This window comes from Anolis carolinensis, chromosome 3, assembly GCF_035594765.1.
Source record: "Anolis carolinensis isolate JA03-04 chromosome 3, rAnoCar3.1.pri, whole genome shotgun sequence".
Lineage (NCBI taxonomy): Eukaryota > Metazoa > Chordata > Lepidosauria > Squamata > Dactyloidae > Anolis > Anolis carolinensis.
This window is the reverse complement of record NC_085843.1, coordinates 288,419,506-288,443,704: the sequence shown is the minus strand read 5'-3', so window position 1 is coordinate 288,443,704 and position 24,199 is coordinate 288,419,506. Positions and strand designations below refer to the sequence as shown.

The following is a 24,199-nucleotide window of genomic DNA, read 5'->3' as shown; positions in this document are numbered from 1 at the left end:
TTTGCTTCAACTTTCTGGTGAGATTTATTTGGGAAATTGAAAGGGGAATTCTTATCATAGAGGCTCTCTTTTCTCGCCAGGGTATCGGACCCTTTTTCCTTTGGTGGGTCTATGGGCTCTCTCTCTCCCCTTGGGCAAGACCCTCCAAATTCTAGCTCGATTTCAACACCAGGCGCACAAATCCCAACACAAAAGGCAATGAGATCAAAATGACAGCAGGACACAAAAAGGTTTAAAAGCACAGCAGAGGATTCCTTTGTTTGCAGAACCACAAGTCAACAAGAAGTTGGCAGAGGTCAAAAAGTCTTTGTGGGAGGAGGGTTCAATGTCTTATCCCTGCAAATGCCACCCCCCCCCCCCAAAAAAAGGGCAAGGGGATGCGGGCAGTCATTTGGCCCTCCAGGAATCCTGCCTAGACACACACACTCCCCATACATTTCAGAGGGACACTCGGAACAGGGGCAGAGACAGGGAGGTGCCTTCGTCATGAATGAGGGGCTGTGACTTCATTCTGGGGGGGGGGGGGGTGTTTCCCCTCACTTGGCCATTGTTGTGAGCTGTGGTCCTCTGCGACAAAGGAGTTGTCTTGAATGTTTGGCCTGCTGGCGGCAGTGGCCCTTGGAAGAGGACGGTTGCCCCGAGCGTGCTTACGGGGCCTCCCTCCCATGAACGGGCTCCTCCTTCTCAATGGTCACTGAGACCTGGACCCTCAGTGTCCCACAGCCGGAGCCCAGTGTCCAGTTCCCACTCAGGTGCTGCCCAGTGCCCTTGGCCGCAGGAAGGGTGACCCTGAGCTGTTGGCAGGCGTCTGGCCCACAGGTCAGGCGGAGGGCTCCCTCTGGGTCCTGGTAGGCGCAGTGGGGCAGGGCGCTGGCCTCTTCTTCCCCAGAGGGGTCCTGGGCCTCCACCCGGCAGCGGACAGGTCCAGGAGGGCGCCGGGGGCACACCAGCTGCTCTTTCTTGACCCCCGGGAGGCTGAGCCCCTTGAGGTGAGTCGGGCTCCCACAGAGTGCGTGCGCATTGACCAAGTCGTCGGCATACTGGAGCCAGTCGGCCAGGTAGAGCAGGTGGCAGTCGCAGGCCCAGGGGTTGCCCCTCAGAGATATGTAGAAGAGGGCAAAGCTGGAATCAAAGATGCCCTCCGGAACGGTCGCCAGCTGGTTGTGCGACAGGTCCAAGACCTCCAAGTTGCTGAGGTTGGCCAGCAACTCCCGAGGAAGCCCAGTGAGGTTGTTGTGGCCCAGCTGCAGCCGCGTGAGGTCCTGCAGCCCCTGGAAGAGGCCGGTGGGCAAGCTGTGGAGGTGGTTGTGGGACAGTGTCAGGACGGACAGGTTTGGGAGCAGCGTGCCAAAGAGCCCCTCTGGGAGGGTCTCCAGCTGGTTGTGGGCCAGAGAGAGCTCCACCAGGCTGGGGGTCCCGAGGAAGAGCCCCTCCGGCAGCTCCTTCAGCCGGTTGCCGTCCAGGAGCAAGAAGGTCAGGTTGGCCATTGAGGAGAAAAGGGCAGGCGGCAGCTCCCGGAGGGCGTTGTGTTGGAGGTGGAGCCTCCTCAGGTGGGTCTGCTGGGAGAAGACCCCCGCAGGGAGCTCAGCCAGGGCATTCCCATCCAGGTGGAGCTCCCTGAGATCAACCTGGTGGTGGAAGACCCCGACGGGGAGGCAGGACAGGTTGTTGTCGCTCAGCCGCAGCACCCGCAGGTGAGGTAGAGAGTCAAAGACCCCCTCCGGCAGGTTGGGGAGGCTGTTCTGGGACAGAGAGAGGGTCTCCAGGCCTCCGATGGGGCGGAAGAGGCCTGGAAGGAGGGCCCTGATGCGGTTGCCTCGAAGGAGGAGCTCCCGCAGGGCCGGGCTGTGGCGGAAGGCCTCCTCCTCCAGGGTCTCCACGGGGCTGAACTGGACCGAGAGCACCCTCAGGCGGCCCAGGCCATGGAAACTCTCCGCACGCAGCCCGGTCAGCTGGCTGGAGGAGATGGCCAGCTCCCGGAGGCCGGTCAGTCCCGCAAAGGCCCCCTCGCCCAGGGAGCGGAGGGGGCTGCAGAGGAAGACCAGTTTGCGGAGGGCGGCATTGCTACTGGTTCCGTTGGCAAAGGCCCCGCTCAGGAGGGTCTCCAGGGAGGTCTCCACGAAGAAGAGCTGCGAGGCGTTGGCCGGGATCCCCTCCGGGATGTGGTCAAGGCACTCCTCGGAGCAGAAGACGGTGGTGTTCCCAAAGCACTGGCAGGACTCCGGGCAGGAGGGGGCCGCGCTGGGCAGCTGGGCAAGGAGCAGCCAGAGCAGCAGGGGCGGCCGGAGGGGGCGGGCCTGGCCCCCGGGGGTCCCTCTGCCCTGCAAGGGAAGGGAAGGCACAAGCACGTCAGTCGCGCAGTCGGTCAATATCGAGGCCCTTGGGTGGAAGTGGAGGGGGAGCCAGGCTGGGAAGGGGCCATGGAAGCCTGGGTCAGAGGTCACGGGTAGCCATTGTGTACAATGCGTCCTTTTGGCCTACAGAGCTCAGCCTGCAGGCAACGGCCACAGGCGTGTTTCGTGCTCGGTACAAGAGCCAGCCCAAGGTCCGCTTGTGTCTCTTGGGCCAAACATCCTGATTTTACATTCCTATTTGATAAAAAGATGGTGAGTCTGGATGACCCATTGGGTCCCATTTTGGAAAATTATGCCAAGAGGATAAAGTGGTTTTCTCAATGGGGGCAAAGAAGCCTGGAAGGACTTTGGTAAGACATTATTTTCTATTGACTACTACAGACCAATTAGAGGGGGAAAGACTTTTAATTAATTACAGTATTTATATTCCGCCCTTCTTTTTCACCCCGAAGGGGACTCAGGGCAGATCACATTACACATATAAGGCAAACATTCATAGAACAAAGACAGAGACTGGCCTCGAACTCATGACCTCTTGGTCAGAGTGATTTGTTGCAGCTGGCTGCTCACCAGCCTGCGCCACAGCCCGGGCTGATACAAATCAGATAAAGGAAAAAAGAGCCATCATTAGATACAAATATTCACACCTACTTTTATGTTAATTTCTTGATGCATTAATGATGCAATGCTGTTTGTCATAGCCAGTCAACAGAGCTTTTACGTAAATACACAAAGTTATCCATTCCTGCTCATATTGCCTTTTGCCCAGGAACTTCTTTTCTCCATTCTGCAGAATGCTAAGAATTAAAGGCTGGGTCGTTTCCCATATTAGGAGGGGCTTCTTAAATTTCAAATATTTTCTGCACAGTCCCCCCAGGAGAGCCCCCCTTCCCTACAAGCCCTTGCTTGGCTGGAGAGCCCCCCTGCTTGGCTTGGCTTGGCTTTGCTTAGCTGCTTAGTCTCCTTGTAGAGAGAAAAAGAGGAGGATAAATAAACATAGGTAAGGTAAAGGTAAAGGTTTTCCCTGACGTTAAGTCCAGTCGTGTCCGACTCTGGGTGTTGGTGATCATCTCCATTTCTAAGCCAAAGAGCCAGCGTTGTCCGTAGACACCTCCAAGGTCATGTGGCCACTGGCATGACTGCATGGAGTGCTGTTACCTTCCCACCGGAGCGGTACCTATTGATCTACTCACAGTGGCATGTTTTCGAACTGCTAGGTTGGCAGGAGCTGGGGCTAACAGCGGGTGCTCATTCCACTCCCCGGACTCGAACCCATGACCTTTTGGTCTGCAAGTTCAGCCGCTCAGCACCTTAACACACCGCACCACCAGGGGCCCTTACCTAATTAAACATAGGTAATAATAATAGCTTTGCTTCCCTCCCCTTTGGGGTCCCTGCTGGACCCTTACCCTCCATGCAGCAGGGCTCCCCGGAAGCGCCATCGTGCTGTCCTCGTCCATGTCGGCCGGGCCCCTTGTCCAGTGGTGTTTACCATCTGCGGCACGGAGTCACTGACCGGCCGTGCTTTGCCCACCTGCTGCTTCCGGCCGATCAGAGGCAGAGACTCCAGGCAAGGGCTGGCAGCTGCAGAGGGGCCTGGGCGTAAAGCAGGTGGGAGTGACCGCCGGAGGGCAGCTGCCACTGGACACACGTCCCAAGAGATCACACGTGTGCATAGGCACAGACACTGCCATTGGCAAAGGCATCAATGTTGGGGGTGGGTGTCGGAGTTTGAAAATATACTAACCTATTCTCAAGATAAAAGTATTGTAAATGCTGAGTCACAGTTACAGGTTTTTGGGGTTTTTTTCTTATGTCAGGAGCAATTGAGAAACTGGTTTGAGAGAATTGGCTGTCAGCAGGGACGTTGCCTAGCTTTTGATGTTTTTACAATCCTCGTGGCAAGCTTCTCTCATGTCCCCATATGGAGCTGGAGCTGACAGAGGGAGCTCATCCGCACTCGCCCTAGGTTGTATTTGAACCGGCAACCTTCAGGTCAGTAACCCAACCTCCAAGTCAGCAGTCCTGCCAGCACAAGGTTTTAACCCACTGCACCACCGGGGGCTCATACAATTACAGTGATGAAGCATGAGGATAATGAAACTTTGAAGTTAGGTTTGTGTTGGATAAGTGAGACTCTACTGTATATGGAATCCCCAGTGGTGCAGCATGTTAAAGCTCTGAGCTACTGAACTTGTGGACCGAAAGGTTGCAGGTTCGAATCCAGGGAGTGGGGTGAGCTCCCGCTGTTAGTCCCAGCTTCTGCTAACCTAGTGGTTCGAAAACATGCAAATGTGAGTAGATCAATAGGTACTGCTCTGGTTGGAAGGTCCTGCCATTGGCCACATGACCTTGGAGGTGTCTACGGACAATGCCGGCTCTTCAGCTTAGAAATGGAGATGAGCACCAACACCCAGAGTCAGGCACGACTGGACTTATCGTCAGGGCAAAACCTTTACCATATATGTGTGTGTGTGTGTGTTAGCATTGAATCTTTGACATTTATTATGTTGTTCACTGCTTTGAGCCCCCACCCCCACCCCAGGATGAGGAAAGTGGTGTAGGAATCGGGCTGGGCTGTGGCTCAGGCTGGTTAGCAGCCAGCTGCAATAAATCACTCTGACCAAGAGGTCATGAGTTCGAGGCCAGCCCATGGCAGGGTGAGCTCGTTGTTGACCTAAGCAACCTGAAAGATAGTTGTATCTATCAAGTAGGAAATTTAGGTACCACTTATATGTGGGGAGGCTAATTTATGACACCATAAAAATCACCCAGCCACCGTTGGAATGAAGAAGTTGCCATCACAGTGGATGATGAAGCAGCTGCTCCCCTTGAGACCGGAATCAAGCATACCCGCAGGAAGCTGGAGGTGGTTTAAATTGCCTCTGCGTCTGTCTCTGTTCTATGTTATATGGCATTGAATGTTTGCCTTATTTGTGTACAATGTGATCCGCCCTGAGTTTCCTTCGGGGTGAGAAAGAAGGGTGGAATATAAATACTGTAAATAAATAAATAAATTCAATATGTATTTAGGGGTCCCAGGGCCATTGTTCGCAATCTGGGAGAAAGCTAGGAGCCCCCCCCCCCTTGCCCCCCCAGGGCCTCCTGCAGGTGAGCCAGGCATTTCAGGGCCTTCTGCTGCCACCTGGCGGTTTCTGTCCAAAATGGCCCGTTCCACTTTGGGCTTCTTTTCCACTGAGGTTGGTAACTGGACCAGTGGCACCAGGCCCTTGAAAGGCATCGGCCACTGGGCTGTAATGTGCCAGCCTGCGGAGAGGAGATGCCGGGCTCTGCCCACATGGCACATTCTTTGTAAACCCACATGAGGAGGAGAAGCAGAGCAGATGCCAGCCCTGTATGGGTTGTAAAACACTCTGCACATGCTCAGATGCATGTGTTTATAAAATCCTTGTGGATAAAGGCAGAAAACGTGTTTGAAATGTGGCAGACTTGTATCTGCCTGCCTCCATGACCAGAGTTCCTCTTATGGGCCAGATTCAGGGGCAGAGGGACAAAAGCAGTGTGTTTGTGTTGCTTTGCCATTTTGATCTGCTTACAGAAGGACTGTGTAAGATCAGTGAACGTGGCCTTGAAGAGGGAGCAAAGAAGGGCGAGGGTGGACTAGAGCTTTCTTCTGAAGGGACAGCGCACCTTTCCAGCTCTCCCAACAGAGGGCAGCCCAGCCTCGGTGTGGCCATCAGCCAGGAGGGCTTTGATCGGGTCTTCCTGCATAGCAAGAGCAGAAAGGGATTGGACTGGATGGATTTCGAGGTCTATTCCTACCATTGAGAGCAGAGGGACCAGGCAGTCCTTGGAGAGGCTGCACAAAGCGTAGGGCCAGTGGGTGCCCAGGGGCTACTAACACTTGACTGGGCCAAGTCGGGAGAGAGAGTAGCATTCCTGTCCATTGTACTTTCTGCTTTTCCTGCATGGCAGAAGGGGGTTGGGCTAGATGGCCCATGTGGCCTCTTTCCCAGCTCTAGGACTCTATCATGGTTGTGTAGACGAGGGCATTTCAGCAGCGGTTTCTTGCACAGGGAGCAGCACCTGCTGAAACCCTCACGGTCAGCCCTGCCCTTCTTTGGCCTCCATGGGCACAAGGGACCCTGCCGTCTTCAGCACCCGTGGCCAGAGCAGCCTGCCTCGCAAAGGCAGAGAGGGCTTTGATCCTCTTGAAGGACAGCGGGTTGGCTTACCTCCCTGTGCTTTTGAAACTACATTGTAAGGGTTTCTTGTCCTCTCTTCAAAACATTGTATGTGTGTGTTTCATGCCTTCAAAGTGTTCTCTTGCACATTTCTGTATATTTTGTATATAAACAATAGACCTCTTGTGGATAACATAATATTGATAATATTATAATGTATTAAGATATAATACTGATAATAATACAGTGAAATAATATTAATTATATATTATACATTAAATGTAATATTACTAATAATTTTACAATATACTGATATAGTACAATGTAGTAATTTAATGCTAGTATTATACTATGCTAATAATATGAATTGTATGGAAATACAATTTGTAAGCCGCTCTGAGTCCCCTTCGGGGTGAGAAGGCCGGGATATAAATGTAGTAAATAAATAATAAATAAATAAATTTCTGCAGGGCTTGTGGCAGGCAGAGAGGCAAGAGGGAAATGCTCCAGTAGTGCTGAAACAGGAGCGTACTTCTCACTGGCACACTGACAGAGAGGATGATGGGCTTCGCAATAGATGGAGTCTGGTGGAGGATGGCCACATCTGGGGTCACGCAGGAGGCTTACCTGGGAAGCTCACTGGGCAATACAGGGGAGCCTTTTAGTCCACCGTGAGCGCCTGGCCTGGGCTTGTGAGTGAACTCTGGGGAAGAGCATGGAAAGGACTCTCTGGATAGATGGCTGTGCGCTCTTCACAGCAGAGGCTGGATCATAGTCCCTACAAGAGATGCTTCGGATGTGCCTGTCTTGGCCCTGGCCGAGGGTTGGACTAGATGTCCCTAGGGAGCCCCCTCCTTCTGCATGGCTCCCTGGCTCTAAATGCACCTCCCTCCCCCCTCCCTCCCTCTTTGCCATCCTCTGTCATATTCTGCTGCTCACAGAACTTGGCTGGGGATAAAACAGGGCCTGGCAACATCGCCGCAGGTTTAAATAGATTCCGCAGATGTTCCAAGAGCCGCTCCTGCTTCCAAGGACTCTTGTGTCCCCAAAGGAGCCCGGGAGTGTTTTGTCTGAGAGGGAGGGGGAACTGGAAACGTTGGCCAAAGGGAGAGGGATGCCAAGCAGCCCCCCCCCCCCCCCACTGCCTCCACCATCCCTGGCCAGGCCCGGGGCTACCGTTATGGCAAAGGGAGGAGAGCGGCACCAGGGAGAAGCAAGGAAAAGAAAACCCAAAGAAAAGACACACGGAGAGAGGTTTCGGTTTGTACGGTTGCATAGTTTCCTGTTGAAGGCTTTCATAACTGTGCCGACACTTGGCTTTGCTCAAAGGCTGCCGGCCGGACCCAAAGGAGCATTGGCTTCAACGCAGCACACAGCCTTCCTGCAGTGGACCCGGCCCAAGTCCTGCCGTGGGGGGCCTCTTCTCAGGCAGGGGCAGGAAGCTTCTTTTCCCCATTGCAGGGGGCACATGGGGTGCCCGAGACCCAACCAGGGAGCAAAGCAGGCCCCTTAACCCCCCTCCCACCGTGGGGACCCCCCCCACACACACACACACACACACTAGTCCCGAGCCATGGATTCAAACAGCAGGAAGAGGGATTCAGTCTACATCAGAAAGAACATCCTGACGGTTTGAGGCATTCAACCATGGGAAAATCCTGCATCAGAGTCTAGAGTCCAGTTCAACCTCCTTCTCTAGGAGGCTGGAAGGGCATCGATCTGGAGGGCTTTGGTGGTGTATCCCTGCAAGGCAGAAGGGGTGGGGCTGGGTGGCCCTCGAGGTCTCTTCCAGCTCTAGGAGCCTCGGGTTCAAAAGCTGGCACTTGGAGGCAAGAGCATCTTGGGTTTCAACCCATCTGGGGCAACTCTCCTAAACTGGGTCTGGGAGGGAGGGGGCTTCCAAGGGAGGGGACTCTTTGTTGGGAATCATCCTGGACTAAAGTCTAAAAGTAGTCAGATAGATGATAGAGTTAGATTGAGGGAATCCTTTCCCCGTTTCCAAAGCATGCCTAGATAGGATTCACCATTGTTTCCTGCTTCCCATCCTATTTAGGTCAGCCCACCCTTTGATGTTTCTAGAAATGTGTCTCCTAGGGCTTTGACTAACTTCCCCAATTTGGCCTTTGGAATGTTTATGGCCCTAGAGAAGAAGCGACCCACGAGGCTTGGTCGCCATTCCAGCTTCCTGCTTTGTTCCAGAGAGGACGCACCTCTGTCCTCTATTAGTCAAGATGTAGCTATCTGGAGCTTTGTTATTTTAATCCGTCTATGTTTATTAGAACAGGATAGATTAGATAGTTAGGTCCAAACCTTTTCTATCCATCAATGGATTTCTTTTTACCTCAATAAATGCTTTTAAACTTTAAAGCTAACTTTGCATCCCTTTGCCTTCCTGATGACACAGAGGCCTTCCAAAACTCACACCGAGTAAGTCTCACTGTTGCTGCAATTTTTACTCTGCTATTTTAATGGGAATTTATCTCATAAAGAGGGTGATTAGAGCTTAACGGCCCAACCATTCCCAACACTCTTCTGTGTTGATGGCCACATGCCCACGTGTGGCTGTGGAGGGTCTAAATGACCCATGGGGTTCCCCTCCAGATGACCCGCGAGTGCATCCCCTGCCCCCATGATGGGTCCTGCTAGTTCTTGTGCCGATGCCAGGGCAATGCACAGAGCAGCCCCCTCCCTAACTGATGCTCTGGAAAGAGGCCACCTTCCCTCTGGAAAGCTATGCAGAAGGGCATCCTGGGCTTCCTTTCCCCTGTGCTGGGCTGCAGTCCTTCCAAAAATGTATTGCCAGAAAAGCACTGAAAGATGGAGGCACCCAAGAGCCCCCCATGCTGCTCCAGGGGTTGTGCAGCCAGAGCCTCAGAAGCGTTGGTGCATCTGCTGCAGGCCGAAGCCCCCTCCCCAAGGACAACCTCCACTCCAAGGTCAGCTGTCACTCAAAGGGGGGTTCTTCTCTATAGAGGTCAGCCATGGAAACTCCCCACAGCACGGAAACCATTTATACTGAGTTGTACTTTCCTGACTGCAGAATGCAGAGGGAGTTGTGGTCTCTTCCAACTCCATTATTATGTGATTCGAAGCCTTCCAGGCCCCCCGCTTGCAAGATGTGTGCAGAAGATCGAGAAGAGCTGTGCATGGGGAGAGAATCTGCAGCCACATCCACCCCACATATGCCCCAGATTCGTCCCATGCCAGCAGGAAAGGCGGCAAACTGGGTGCCCACTGAGTCCTGTGGGTCAGTTTCTGGAAGAAGGGATGCAAAAGAGATATGGATTCCCACTGCCACCAGTGTCAAATGAGTCTCTGAGAGCTCCTCTGAGCCTCCTTTACACTTTGGCGTGGCCCGAGTCCTTCCTTTGGTAGCTGTAGTAGGCCATTGCGGCCAGCGAGCCCAGGAGCAAGGCGCAGCCCACCACAATGCAGGTGACCACCACCCCGGTCTGGGTGCGGGTCAGGCCCCAAATGCCCCCCTCGGCCTCCGAAGGGCCAGGGCTGCCAGGGCTGGGGAGCAAAGTGGCCGGTCCCGGGGTCTCCGGCTCGGAGGAGGAGTCTGCGCTGCCAGGCTCACTGTCCAAAGAGGGCTGGAGGTGGATGGGCGCCACCGTGGTCTCTGGCCGGCCCTCCCAAGAAGGGCTGTCCGTCTGGCCTGGGGTGGGGGTCCACCCCTCCGTGACCTCAGTGACATCAGTAATATCAATGACCTCAGTGACCTCGGGACCAAATAATGCCTCCCAAATGGGCTGCCCCTCCAACTGGGGAGGGGAGGCGCAGAGCGGGGGGCTGCCCCCGAGGAGGGCCCTGTTCCTCCGCATCCAGGCGTGCAGGCCACTGATCTCCCCATCACAGCGCCAGGGGTTGTCGTGCAGCTTGACCTCGTGCAAGTGGGGCAGCCGGTCAAAGAGGCCCCCGGGGAGGGTCTGCAGGGAGTTGTTCTGCAGCTGGACAGTCATCAGGCTGGGGTTGTGGTGGAAGAGGCCCCCCGGGAGGGACTCGATCCGGTTGTTCTGCAGGGAGACGTTCTGCAGCTTGTCCAGCCCCCTGAAGGTCTCCGTGTCCAGCGAGGTCAGCTGGTTGGTGTGGAGGGAGACCTCCAGGAGGCTGCCCAGGCCGGCCAGTGCGGAGGGCGCCACGGAGCGCAGCCGGTTGCGGCTCAGGACCAGGAGCTGCAGCTGGGTCAGGTTGGCCAAGGCGTGGTCAGTCAAGGCGGTCAGCTGGTTGTCGTAGAGCCAGAGCTCCCTCAGGCCGGGCATCGGGCCAAAGGTGCCCCGGGGCAGCTCCCGCAGGGCGTTGCCGAACAAGGAGAGCCGGGAGAGCTCTGGCAGGTCCAGGAGCAGGCCCTCCGGAAGGGCCTCGATCCGGTTGTGGGAGAGGAAGAGCTTCTGGAGCTTGCGGTTGTGGGCAAAGAGTCCCGGGGGCAGCTGCCGGAGGCGGTTCTGGTGCAGGCCCAGCTCCTGCAGCTCGGCCAGGGCCTCGAAGGCCCGGGGCGGGACCTCGGCCAGCTGGTTCTCGTAGAGGCGCAGGACCTGGAGCCGGTGCAGCTGCGCAAAGAGCCGGGGAGGGAGGCGGGCCAGGCGGTTCTTGCCCAGGTTGAGCCGGGCCAGGGAGGTCAGCTGGTCGAAGGCGCCCGGGTGCACGGCCTGCAGCTGGTTGCCCTGCAGCTGGAGCTCCTTGAGGTGGGCCAGCTGGGTGAAGTGGGCCGGGTGCAGGCGCTGGAGCTGGTTCCCCGAGAGCAGCAGGGACTCCAGGCGGCCCAGGCTCTGGAAGGCCTCCAAGGGCAGCTCCCGGATGCGGTTGCTGGCCAGGCTCAGGTAGCGCAGGGAGGACAGGTGCAGGAAGGCCCCGGGGCTCAGCCGCCAGAGGCCGTTCTTCTCCATCCGCACCGCGATCAGCGCCGAGGCGTTCCCGAAGGCGGCCTCCCCCAGCTCCGCCACCTGCGTGTTCACCACCTGCAGGCTCATGGTGTCGCCCGGCAGCGGGAGCGGCATCTCCGAGATGCTGGGGCCGGAGCACTCCACCTGGGCCGCGCGGGAGCAGGAGCACTGCGCCGGGCACTGGGCCCCCGCCGGGCCGAGCAGCAGGAGGAGGGCCACGGACCCCGCCAGGAGGGGCAGGGCCACCGGGCAGCCGGGGCGGAGGCGGAGCGTGTCCATGGGGCCTGCAGGAGGGAAGAAGGAAGGAAGGAAGGAAGGAAGGAAGCAGGGGCCTTGAAACAGGGCAGGTACAGGGCATGCCGACCCAAGTGCAGGTGGACACCCCGGAAGACAAAACGGCCTCAATGGGCTAGAGCAGGCATGGGCCAACCTTGGCCCTCCAGGTTCGGAATTGCGGGAGTTGAAGTCAAAACACCTGGAGGGCTGAGGTTGGCCCATGTCTGGGTTAGAGAGCTGAGCCAAAATTAACACAATTTCAACAATTAATTTGGTACTACACTTAGGCAGAAAAAAATGACAACAGGGAAATAGATTGAGTAATTTTAGTGGAGCACAAAGCTGAACATGAGCCAGGAATGTGATGCAGCAGCAGCTACAAAGGCCAATGCACTTCTGGTGCCATCAAAAGGAGCTCAGGGTCTTAGACCCAAGGAAGTCCCACTCTCTTCCGCTTTGGTCCGATCCTCACATGGAATAATACGGTGTCCATTTCAGGGCACCACCATTCAAGAAGGATACGGACAAGCTGGAAAGTGTCCATAAAAGGTCAAAGGCCTTGGAAGTCGTGAATCACAGAGAAAGCCGAGAGAAGAGGACATGACAGCCATGTTTCAATATTTGAATGGCTGCCCCATTGAAGAAGGAATAGACTTGTTTTGAACTCCTCCAGAGGTTGGGACACACTGGAGCAGTGGATTCAAATACCAGGAAAAGAGGTGCCATCTAAACGTGAGGAAGAACTTCCTGAAAGTAAGAGCTTTTCAAAGAAGGAACCCACTGCTGCCTCAGAGTCCTCCAAATGTTCTTAAGCAGAGGCTGGGTGGCTGTCTTGTCAGGAGGGCCTGCACTGTGTCTTCCTGCCTGGCCAAAGTGGGCTGGGTGGCCTCTCAGGCTCCATGAAAAGGAGAGCTTACCCTCCGGCTTTAGCAGCTGAGGGGGGGAAAGGAAGGGGCCTGGGGCTGTTAGGAATGGTTTGCCCGTGCCTGGTGTAACGGATGGGGAGTGGCACAAACGCAGCAGATGCGCCATTTCTCCCTCAGCCGTGCTTCATGCCACTGACATCTGAGCCTGTTGACGCCCCACCAGCCACACCCCACTTCGTGGCAGCCGGCCGGTCTGCTGCGGTTCTACGAGGCTCTCCACCGATTTAGCCCAGAAACTCTCTGGTTTGTGTGTTCGTGTAAGAGAAAGAGAGGCCTGCTGGCAAGGACCAGGTAGAGAGGAGAGGGCCGTTGTGAGCAGCAGAAAATAAATGGAGCCCCTCGTCCAAGGGACATCCTTTACAGTGTTTAAACCTGGCTTTCCTGTCCTCTTCTCTGAACCTTCTCTCCTCCACGCTAAACACCCAACTCCCTAAGGAATTCCTCATAAGGACGCATGGCTTCCAGACCTGTGATCACTTGGGTGGCCCTTCCCGGACTCCCTTCCGTCCTCTCCATCTTCTTCTTGAACTACGTTGCCCAGAACTAGACTCAGGGCTGCAATTCCAGGTGAAGAGCCCTGACCAAAGCAGAAGAGAGCGGGACGAGGACTTTCCTGCATCTAGGCAACAAACTCCTCCTGATGCAGCCCAGAATTACATTGGCTTTTACAGCTCCTACGTCACCCTATTGACTCCTGTCCCACCTGTGTTCTCCCAAGCCTCCGAGATCCCTTTCATGGCCTCTTTCCAGGTGAGAGGAGATCGCAAGTGCTGGCAGAAGGACCAGGGGGCACTGGGGGTCTTTTGAAGCCTTATCACTGCTAAAGAGCTGCTCCGCTGGGCACCATGTGCGACCATGGGTGTGTGGAGTGTGTGACTGTTGGGCTGCCTGATAAACCTGCTCTCGGGGAGTTTGTGCAAAAGCCACTGCGGCCTGGTCTGGGAGGCACAGCCCCCTTTCTCTGTGTGTCCTCTTTCGAGCCTCCTGTTGTTCTGCAAGAAGCCAAGAAGGCAAGGTGTTGGGAATCACCCTGGACTACTCAAGTCTAAATGTAGTCAGATAGATGATAGAGTTAGATGGAGGGAATCCTTTCCCTGTTTCCAAAGCATGCCTAGACAGGCTTCACTGTGTTTCACTCTATCCTGTGTAAGTCACATCACTTACTTTGAAGTTAGTAGAAATGTGAATCTTTAGGGACACTAACTTCTCATTGGTCAGAATGTCTTTTATGGCCCCAATAAACTGGACCATGACGTTGGAACCATTTTTGGTTCTCTCTTCTCCCTTTGTTCTTCAAGCTAACAACACGTCCTGCCATCTCTCCTGGCAAGATGTAACTATTTAGATGTTTGTTATTTTTCCTTTCTTATTTTCCCTTAGAAACCAGTCTAGCGTAGACTAGACAGCTCCCAAGCCTTTCTATCTACCATGGAGTTATTTTTACCTGAATAAATACTTTTTGAACTTTTATTGAGACTCTGCAGTCCATTGCAATCCTAAATGGTCAAAGGCTTCTCTTGCTCACCCCGTGTAAGTAACTGTTGCATTTGAAAGCTTTGCTTTTGCTACTCTGCTGCATTTTGGTGGAATCTCCCCCAGAGAGGATAACATTGACTCTAACGGCTCAGATATCACCACAACACAAGGCTCTTCCGCTCCGAGGAGGGGGCTCCTTCCCAGCCCAGGCCTCTCTCTCTGCCTCACCTGTGGGCAGTCCATGGCCAGAGCCCTCCCCATGGTTCCCTTGATATGGGGAGGGGGCTGCTGAAGCCTAGCTAGGCCTCCTTCTCCTCCTCCTCCTCCATCCTGTCCTCTTGGCGCCTGCTGGCTGAATATTTGAGGGCAAAGAGTGGAAACACAAGGAGACTAAGAAGGAGGAGGAGGGGGAGAGCATTTCCAGCCCCAATGGAAACTCTGAGGGAATCTGGTGGTCAGAGGGCTTTGTGGCCACGGGAAGCCTGCCCTGGGCCTTGGCAGGGAGAAGCCCCGGCTCCCAAGCAGGACTGCTGTCCGCAGCACATTTGCAGGCAGTGAGGTCACCCTGGCCGGGCACCACAGAGCGGGGCAGGGGGGCTCACCAGGGCCAGGACATGACCCCAGGACCAGCCCATGGAGGGGGCAGGAGCAGGGTGGACTACTCTGAGTCTCCTTGTGTTTGGCCCCGTTTCCCTGGGGGCTCCTGGGCTGCCTTGGACCGAGGGGGGAGGTCGGGGGCGAGCGTCGGAGGGCACCCCGGAGGACATCCAGCCCGGGCCCCTTCTGCCTCCAAGAAGGCACAGCCCGACCCCTCCCGACAGACGGCCACCCAGCTGAAAACCCTCACCGGACAGGGCACAAGCGGCCCCTCCCCTACATGAGGCACCCATCCTTCAGGGATTCGGACGTGGCTCCGGTGGGCGCGCCCCCTCCCTCCCTCCCGCCTGCGGCCTGTTTGGGGTTGGAGGGCCCCACCCGCGGAAAGGGGGGGGCAGGAGGGGGGGCTCACCGTCTTGGGTCCGGAGCGGGGCTGGGTCGGGTCGGGTCCGGTCTGGGGCGCGGGTTCTGCTCGGAGCGCCTTCTCTCCTCCCGGTATTTAAACTCCCAAAAGCAGCGAATCAGCGAAAGGGAAGAAGAGCGGGGGGGGGGGGGGGAGGGGCTCAAGGGGAGGCGGGGGGGGGGGGGGGGCAAGAAACGTTTCTCAAGTGGCACTCTCTCGAGCCAAAGTTTTTGGTCCGATAATAGCTTTTATTATTGTACCGAGAGATAGATAGATGGATGGATGGATGGATGGATGGATGGATGGATGGACGGACGGACGGACGGACGGACAGACAGACATAAAATATTGTTCAGACACACACAAAAAGATAAAAGTCAAAAAGGGGGTGGGAGTTGTGGAGCTCTGGTAAGTAGTAGATTAGAGTTAGATAAACATATGGATATAAACATATATATTTCTCTCTGTGTATGTGTGCGTGTGTGTGATATAGTTGTTCCATCCATATCTTCCACACAAGTATTATTATACACATCATCTAATTTTTTAAAAAAAATTCAGAATGTCCTCTATAGGAAAGCAGATACTGTAGATCCTTTTGGTCATCCCAGGTCAAAACGTGTTGTCATATCTTATTTATTTATTTTATTTATTTCTGATATTTCTACCCCGCCCTTCCCCCCGAGGGGACTCAGGGCGGCTTACACAACTGGCAGGATCAATACCAGTATATCATAATACAATAAAATAATAAAACAGTTAAAATAGTTAAATAACATTAAAATACAATATATAAAAGATTTAACACAGTGCAACGCTGAATATATATGCCAGTCATCCATCAGACCTTGTGCAAGAGCCTTGATCCAATCCATGTCAACACTAACTGAGTTCTTCTCAAATCAAGTACTCTTTCAATATTCCTTTCCAGTTGTTTGGATAGATTGTTCTAGTGTAATATGTATACAGCATGTGTGTGTGTGTATGTAACTTAAAAGAATAATACACACACACACCCTTTGGATGGCATAGAGAAGGGTGAACACCCTTTATACGCAGAGTCTGGGGGTGAAATTGTGCAATATTTCCATTAGCTTTGTTCATGAGGGCCGGTTTGTGTCCACTGAGCCATCGGGAAGGAAGCCAAGGGGCAGCTGCCTCAGGCCCCACAAGTGGCCACATTTAGGTTTTGGAGAATGTCGGCTTTTGGGATTGCAGGCAAAGGGTGTGCAAACCATATTGATTGTTTCTGAGAGATATACACAGCCCCAAAGGTGAACCATAACTCCCAGAATCCTCTGAGCAGCCTCTTTCGCTGGCAGCCTGTCCACTCTCCCCTGGCACCAGAAGAGTCCCGTGGCCTATGGCGGTCATTGGAGCATTTGAAGCAGAGTCAAATTGAAGCACAATTGAAGGGAGATGTGGACAAGCTGGAAAGCGTCCAGAGGAGGGAAACTAAAATGATCAAGGGTCTGGAGAACAAGAATCCCTATGAGGAGCGGCTTAAAGAGCTGGGCATGTTTAGCCTGCAGAAGAGAAGGCTGAGAGGAGACATGATAGCCATGTACAAATACGTGAAGGGAAGTCATAGGGAAGAGGGAGGGAGCTTCCTTTCTACTGCCCTGCAGACTAGGACGCAAGGGAACAAGGGCTTCAAACTACAGGAAAGGAAGGAGATTCCACCTGAACATCAGGAAGAACTTCCTCACGGTGAGAAGGGCTGTTTAGCAGAGGAACTCTCTGCCCCGGACTGTGGTGGAGACTCCTTCTTTGGAGGCTTTTAAGCAGAGGCTGGATGGCCATCTGTCAGGAGTGCTTTGAATGAGATTTTCCTGCTTCTTGCAGGGAGTTGGAGTAGATGGTCCGTGAGGTCTCTTCCAACTCTACGATTCTATGATTCTATGATTCTATGAACATTAAAAAGAACTTCCTCACTGTGAGGGCTGTTCGGCAGTGGAACTCTCTCTCTCCCCCGGGCTGTGGTGGAGGCTCCTTCTTTGGAGGCTTTTAAGCAGAGGCTGGATGGCCATCTGTCGGGGGTTGGACTGGATGGCCCATGAGGTCTCTTCCAACTCTACTATTCTATGATTCTATGATTCTAGTCCAGAGGCAGAGCTATTTCCCGAACACAGTACCTTAGAGCCTAGAGCTGGAAGGGTCCCAAGAGGGCATCAAGCCCAGCCTTGAACCCGGCACCACCACCTCCTTCGGTGCAGGATCTCCATCTAAGCAACACACACGCACATAAGCAAACCCTGGCCAGAGGGAGATGTCCACTCTTTTTTGGAGAACTCCAGAGACAGGAGGAGACCCTGCCCCTGTCTGGGCATCATGGGGTCCAGTCCCCAACTGCCCACACCGCCATCAAGACGTTCCTTCTGATATTCACCCCAAATCTTCCCTCCGGTCACGTCAGACCTTCACTCTGGAGGCAGCCATTGCCTGGCCATGGCTTGTGAGGGGAGGCCATCGCTCTCTGCAGGGCCTTGTTTGTCTCTTTGTTTACTTGTTGCCTCATAGAATCATAGAATAGTAGAGTTAGAAGAGACCTCATGGGCCATCCAGTCCAACCCCCTGCCAAGAAGCAGGAAATCGCATTCAGAGCACCCCCGGCAGATGGCCATCCAGCCTCTGTTTACCCAAGGTGGCTTAGTACAACAATGAAAAACCTCATGATACTTGCTATCAAGTGAACTTCAACTTTTGGTGACCCTCTAGATGGGAAATTTCCCGTCTCTCCCTCTTCCTGATGCCTCACGCTTTCCCAGCCTTTTCCTCTTTTCCTGTGAATCATGTCATGATCATGTCAGTGGGAAGGCCAGTCAAGATCAACTCAGGGATGACAGGGAAGCGAAACAATGCCAAGGGGGCTTTTGGTTGTTGTTGTTACGGCTGCAGCAAAATGAAGAACAAGGATATGATACAGCCGTGAATGGAGAAAGTGATGAAATGCTAACAGGAGGCTGAAAAAAGCAGAATTGCTCAACACATTCTTTGCCCTGTCTTCTCCCGAAAGGAAAATGGTGCTTATTTGGGGGAAATGGAGCAGGGACAGAAGAGCACAGGGATTATCTGGCTAATCTAAATGGATTGAAGGAGCAGGCAAACTACGCCCAAGGGCATTAAAAGAACTGTCAGAATTCAATTCAAGCCCCCTGACCGCCTTCCCTGAGAATTCCTGGAGAACAGGAGAAGTTCCAAAGAGACTAGAAGAAGGCAAGTTTTGTCTCCATCTTCGAAAATGGGGGAAAGAGGACCCAAGCAATGACTTCCCTGTTGCTTGACATCAGATTTGCAAGTGTCAATCACCCATCACTTCTGAGTCCCCCAATACAGAAACACAAATTCTGGGTACACATGAGAAGCGTGGGCTCACAGACCCAAAGCGCTGGAAGGGACCTCCAAGGGACATCCGGTCCACCCCCCTTTTCTGCCCTGCTTGAGTCCACCCCTCAGCTGCCAGGCTCTGGCCATCGTCCACAACAAGGAGAGGGCCTCTGAGCATGGGCCGAGTGGCCTCCCTGTGGCCTCCCTTTGCCTCTCCAGCCGTCCAATGGTCAACCAACTCTGTGTCTGGAGTTAGGCTTTGGGGGAAATTCACGATTGTGCCTCAGAAGCCCACAGGCACCCCTTGTGTTGGCTTTCCCAAATTGCCTCTCTGTTCATGTTTCTGTTGGGGAAACTGGCCACTCCAAATGCAGTCTGGCATGAAAGGATTCCGGCTCCATGGCCTCCATCTTATCGCTTGTCTCATCAGAAGCACAAATCCATGGAGAAGGCATCAGCGTTGGCATTGATCTCTTATTGGGACCAGCGGCTGGATCGAGGGGTTCAGCTGAGGTGGCAGGAATGGCAAAACATGGGCAGGCAGCTGCATTAGCATCGAGTCTTGTCTCTGCAAATCAAGTGCCCAATTACAACACTTTAATGGCATTGCTCCAGTTCATGGAATCCTGGGATTTGTACTTTGGGTAGGCACTAGATCTCTCTGGCTGAGAAGTCTCATACCCCTCTGAAACTGCAAGTCCCATGTTGCATCCATGTGGCAATTACAGCACTACATTCCCCACTTTAAATACACCATGGAACTAAAAGTACCAGTGCGCAGCGGGATGGACCCATGGCAGTTAGCGTGGCACCCAAGTGCAGGATTGACCAGGGGTTGCCTCTTGGCACTTCAGGCTCTGGCTTTGACCCAATCCCCCCTTTTGCCTTGGAGCTTGGCCCCTAGTACCCATCCCTCCACCCCTTCCATGGGTTCAAATGACAGAGAAGGAGGTTCCACATGAACATGAGAAAGAATTTCCTGACTGTAAGAACTGTTCAGTAGTGGAATTCACTGCCTCAGGAGTCTGGTGGAAGCTCCTTCCTTGGAGGCAGAGGTGGTTCAATCGTAAGTCGAGTAATGCACCTGCTTAAGACACCATCACCTACGGGGCGCTGTTGAGGCACCTCCGCTCAGGCCGCGGCCGTGGAGGCAAGAAGGCCTCTTACCTGCTGCCAGGGCCTCCGGCGACCCACCCATCTCACTCTTCCTCGGCTCAGCTCGCCTGCCTTGAGATGGGTTACCAGAGGCCCTGGCGGCAGGTAAGAGGCCTTCCTGCCTCCACGGCCTGGCGGGGCCTCTGGAGACCAATCCCAAGGCAGGCGGCGGCCCCGCTGAGCCAAGAAAGAGCAAGATGGGCAAGGCGCCCTCTCTGAACACTGTGCATGTGCCAAGTGGCCGCATGGCGCATGCGCAGTGGTTGGAGAGGGCGCCCCGCCCATCTCGCCGAGCCTAGGAAGAACAAGATGGGCGGCCGCGGCATTTGCGGCAGTGGCAAATGTTTTTTTTTTCTGTGATTGGTTTGGAGGGGGGGGGGGGCAAAATTGTGTTCGCTTACACTTCAAAATTACCTTGGGCCGGCTCTGCTTGGAGGCTTTTAAACGGAGCCTGGATAAGAATAAGAATAAGAATAAGAAATCTTTATTTGTTCCCCTCCCTCCACCATCTCCCCAGGGGACTCGGGGTGTCCCCCAGAAGCACTGCAAGTGCTGCAGAGGAACAACAATACACAAGTATAAATACCTGACATGACTATAGAAAACAACAACACATGTAAAATCCCAGTAAAAATTGTAAGAATTATAAAATTTCCTAAAATGCTGTGGAACCTGTGAATAAGCTGGCTATCTTCAATAACAAAGTGTGAATCAGCCCAATTGAAGCGGTCATCAAGGTGGTCAGAGTACACACACAGGGTCAAAGGCCTGCCTGAAGGGGCATGTTTTGAAACTCTCCTGAAAGGCTTGAAGGGCGTGGGCTAGTCTCATCTCTTTTGGGAGGGTATTCCAGAGCCAGGGAGCCACCACAGAGAAGTCTCTCTCCCACATGCCCACCAACCGTATTGGAGATGGTGGTGGGACTGAGAGACGGGCCTCCCAGCAGATCTCAATGCCCATGACGGTTCATAGAAGGAGATGCGGTCTCGAAGACAGGTTGGACCCGAAGCGTATGGGTGAGCATCTGCCAGGGGGGCTTTGATGGTGCTATTCCTACAAGGCAGGAGAGGGTTGGACTGGATGGCCCATGTGCTCTCTTCCAACTTTGTTATGCTCTGATGAAGCCCTGGGCCTCCTGCCCGCCATCTTCTTTGGCCTGGAGAGCAAGGAGTGTCCCTGGCCGAGTCCACGGCTCTGTTTCCGCTCTCTCCCTCTCGCTTGCCAGAAGGAAAGGAGAAGACTCCGCTCTCTTTATTCTTGGCGCTTCGTCCCCATGCTCATCCAAGAGCAAATCCGTTATATTGTGGGGGTGGAGGGAGGGAGGGGGCCACGATCCTTTAGGCCCAGAAAGAGGAACACAAGCCTCTCCCCTCCCAAGCACCTCCTCCTGGGACATATTAATCACACAAAAATGGGAACAAAAATAGAAACCAGCCATGAGAGCTGCTGCTGCTGCTCCCACCGCTGCCTCTGTACATTTGTTCCAGCTGTGAGTGACGGCCAAAGCAAGAGCAGGCAGCACTGGCAGGACCCTCCCTCCCTTCGTCCCTGCGGACGTGGCCAAGGCCAAGGCATCTCCCATCGAGAGGACCCTGCGTCCCGGCCCCCTCCTCCCCTGCCCTCTGCGCCTGCAAGAGACGGAGGTCCCTGGGCACAGATCCCACTGAACGCTGTCGGCATGCGTGGTGTCAATAATGCAGGCATGGGACAATGAGGTTTTAGACTGCAACTCCCACCATTCCTAATGGCTGGAAGGCCTTGATGTGAGCTCCATATGGCCATGTTGGGCTCACTACAAACCCATATGGGTCTCACTACGCACTACATCAAGGACTCAGCCCACTTCATAGAAAACATCAGCAGCCTCAAGCTCAGCACCAATGACATGCTGATCAGCTTCAATGAGGTGTCTCTATTTACCAAGGTCCTCTGAGGATGCCTGCCATAGATGTGGGCGAAATGTCAGGAGAGAATGCTTCTGGAACATGGCCATACTGCCTGGAAAACATACAACAACCTTACCTAACTTTGGTAGCGCTTCCCCATCGGCACACTCAGCCATGAGATCAGAATGCAGCTGGACAATCAGACGGCAACCCATCATCCAGGGCACAATTAATTCCACCCTGAAGCCCATCTTTGCAGCTACGCTCCCCATTGTTTCATCAAGGGAGCAAGGAGACCCCACTCCCCGAGACTATTTCACCCTGAGAGTAACCAGTGCCTCCATTGTCCCCAAACTGGGACCCATTTCCCCATCTTCAGCCTAAAGGGGACGGACTCAGGCACAGCAAGTTTCCCTCCAATTAAAACTTCATTACACTTCCCACCATACTTAATCTGCCAATTACATGCTGCAAACATGGCAACAATGCATGTGTATCGAAGTAGTGTAACAGCAGATTGTAATTAGTACCAAACAGAACAATGCGTTTTCTTTGGAAAGTCCACAAAAGACTGCTATTTGTAAACAGTGTTTGCCTGTCAGGTCTGGGATTCTCCTTTGGCCATCGAAGCAACAAAGGCGATCTCTGACCCAACCCTCTTGGTCTCTGCCTGTCTGTCTCAATCGGCCCCTTTGGGTGAGGCTTGCCAGGAACGGACCCCGATGTTGGGAATCACCCTGGACTACTCAAGTCTAGATGTAGTCAGATAGATGATAGAGTTAGATGGAGGGAATCCTTTCCCTGTTTCCAAAGCAGGCCTAGACAGGCGTCTCTGTGTTTCACTCTCTCCTGTGTACGTCACATCCCTTACTTTGAAGTTAGTAGAAATGTGAATCTCCAGGGACACTAACTTCCCATTGGTCAGAATGTCTTTTATGGCCCCAATAAACTGGACCATGAGGTTGGAACCATTTTGGTTCTCTCTTCTCCCTTTGTTCTTCTAGCTAACAACACGTCCTGCCATCTCTCCTGGCAAGATGTAACTATTTAGATGTTTGTTATTTTTCCTTTTCTTATTTTTCCTTAGAAACCAGTCTAGAGTAGACTAGACAGCTCCCAAGCCTTTCTATCTACAATGGAATTCTTTTTACCTGAATAAATGTGTGGTTTTTTTTAACTTTTACTGAGACTCTGCAATCGATTGCCATCCTAAGTTGAAAGGCTTCTCTTTGCTCACCCCGTGTAAGTAACTGTTGCATTTGAAAGCTTTTGCTTTTGCTACTCTGCTGCATTTTGGTGGAATCTCCCCCAGAGAAGGTTAAATTGAGTCTAACCGTTCAGGGATTAACACAACACCCAAGATCTAGGACGAATGGGGAAGAGGCTGCCTTGGAGGGGGACAGATTCCTCTTCGTGGGAGATCTCTACACCGCATTGAAGCCTCAGCTCCTCAAAGGCATGATCTTGGAATGCCCAGCAGGGTCAGCCCTGGTCAGGACTCGGATGGGAGAGCACCCAGGAATCCCAGGTACCATTTCGGAGGAAGGAACGGCCAAACCACCCCTGAGTCTCCTGAGAAAACCCTGTAAAGCTCACATTGGTGCACAAGGGACATTGAGGGACACAGACAGGATCAAGATCTGGCCTTGGTCCTTTTTCTGAAGCTTCCCAAGCCAGGGGAGGGGGCCTCTGGTTGACCCTTTTGAGGGTGATTCAGCTGCCCATTCAGCTCTTCCATGAATAGAGAATGACACGCGTCTACTCCGTTTGCACAACTTTGGACTGAAAGAGGATGTTACTCAACCGCCAAAAAAAAAGGAACCACCACAAGGTCAAAGGGCTTCCATGCAGACAATAACACCAACCGGATCCCAAACAATATCTCCAAAGGGCATGGAATTCCCTGATTTGGAAAGCCACCCACATGTTTCTGTTTTGTTTATATCCCACCTTTCTCTGAACAAGGCATTCAAGGAGGTTCTCAATATTGAAATGCATGGCAACTAAAGAAAGGATGGTCTTGCTATAATGTGAAAATGCCTCTAATTTGGAAGATTTAAAACTATTGAAAGGACACAAGAATAGATAAAATGCAGCCACATCCACTTCATGGAATCTTAGAGTTGAAAGAGACCCCAAGGGACATCCAACCCCTTTCTACGAGGCAGAAAGACACTATCAAAGCCCTCCCAACAGATGACCATCTAGACTTGGCTTAAGAATCTCCGGCCCTTTTACGTAATCTATCTAAATAACAAGATTTTTACCCAAAAGAGGAGCAGAGAAGGGGCGAACAAGAGTCCTATGGAAAGGCCCCTCTTATCTCCTTGAAAAAGTGGTTTTAAGTAACTATATGTTTTAGCTGACTAACGTATTTTATGTATTTTATGTGTTGTATTTTATGAATAGTTGTTAATGGTCTTAAATGTGTTGTTGCTGTTTTATTGATCTGTTTGGCATTGAATTTTGCCGGTTGTTGTAAGCCGCCCTGAGACCCCTTGGGTGAGAAGGGCGGGATAGAAATGTTGTAAAAATAATAAATAAATAAATAAATAAATAAATAAATAATGTCCTGCTTGATGGTCCTTTGAGCCTCGTGGGGCCATGGAAAACCCTGAAGAAATTCTACCTAAACATTAGGAAGAACCTCCTGACCGTAAGAACTTATTGGCAATGGTATCTGCTGCCTTGGAGTCTGGTAGAGTTTCTCCTGCCTTCTCTAGAGGTTTTGAAGCAGAATCTGTCTGGCCATCTGTCGGGAGGGCTTTGAC

General features: G+C 53.2%; 2 protein-coding genes across 2 annotated transcripts; both read right to left on the bottom strand.

Moving 5' to 3' along the window:
- On the bottom strand, positions 1-4,174 carry LOC100555566 (carboxypeptidase N subunit 2). The gene is made up of 2 exons (XM_016997643.2): positions 3,764-4,174; positions 1-2,321 (listed from the first exon to the last, which is right to left on the bottom strand). Exons 1-2 carry the CDS (start codon positions 3,812-3,814, stop codon positions 648-650), a joined length of 1,725 nt encoding a protein of 574 aa, XP_016853132.2. The 5' UTR covers positions 3,815-4,174; the 3' UTR covers positions 1-647.
- Positions 4,175-7,754: 3,580 nt separating this feature from the next.
- LOC134298059 (leucine-rich repeat-containing protein 15-like) lies at positions 7,755-15,149 on the bottom strand. The gene is made up of 2 exons (XM_062977562.1): positions 15,070-15,149; positions 7,755-11,666 (listed from the first exon to the last, which is right to left on the bottom strand). The coding sequence occupies exon 2, from the start codon at positions 11,659-11,661 to the stop codon at positions 9,838-9,840; it is 1,824 nt and encodes a 607-aa protein (XP_062833632.1). The 5' UTR covers positions 11,662-11,666; positions 15,070-15,149; the 3' UTR covers positions 7,755-9,837.
- Between the last annotated feature and the right edge of the window lie 9,050 nt (positions 15,150-24,199).

Bases quoted from the DNA above. Each gene is read 5' to 3' on its own strand.
- LOC100555566 (XM_016997643.2), bottom strand. From the start codon at position 3,814: ATGGACGAGGACAGCACGATGGCGCTTCCGGGGAGCCCTGCTGCATGG. The intron at 2,322-3,763 runs GTAAGGGTCCAG...CTTCCCTTGCAG, and splicing joins GGAGCCCTGCTGCATGGAGG to GGCAGAGGGACCCCCGGGGG.
- LOC134298059 (XM_062977562.1), bottom strand. From the start codon at position 11,661: ATGGACACGCTCCGCCTCCGCCCCGGCTGCCCGGTGGCCCTGCCCCTC.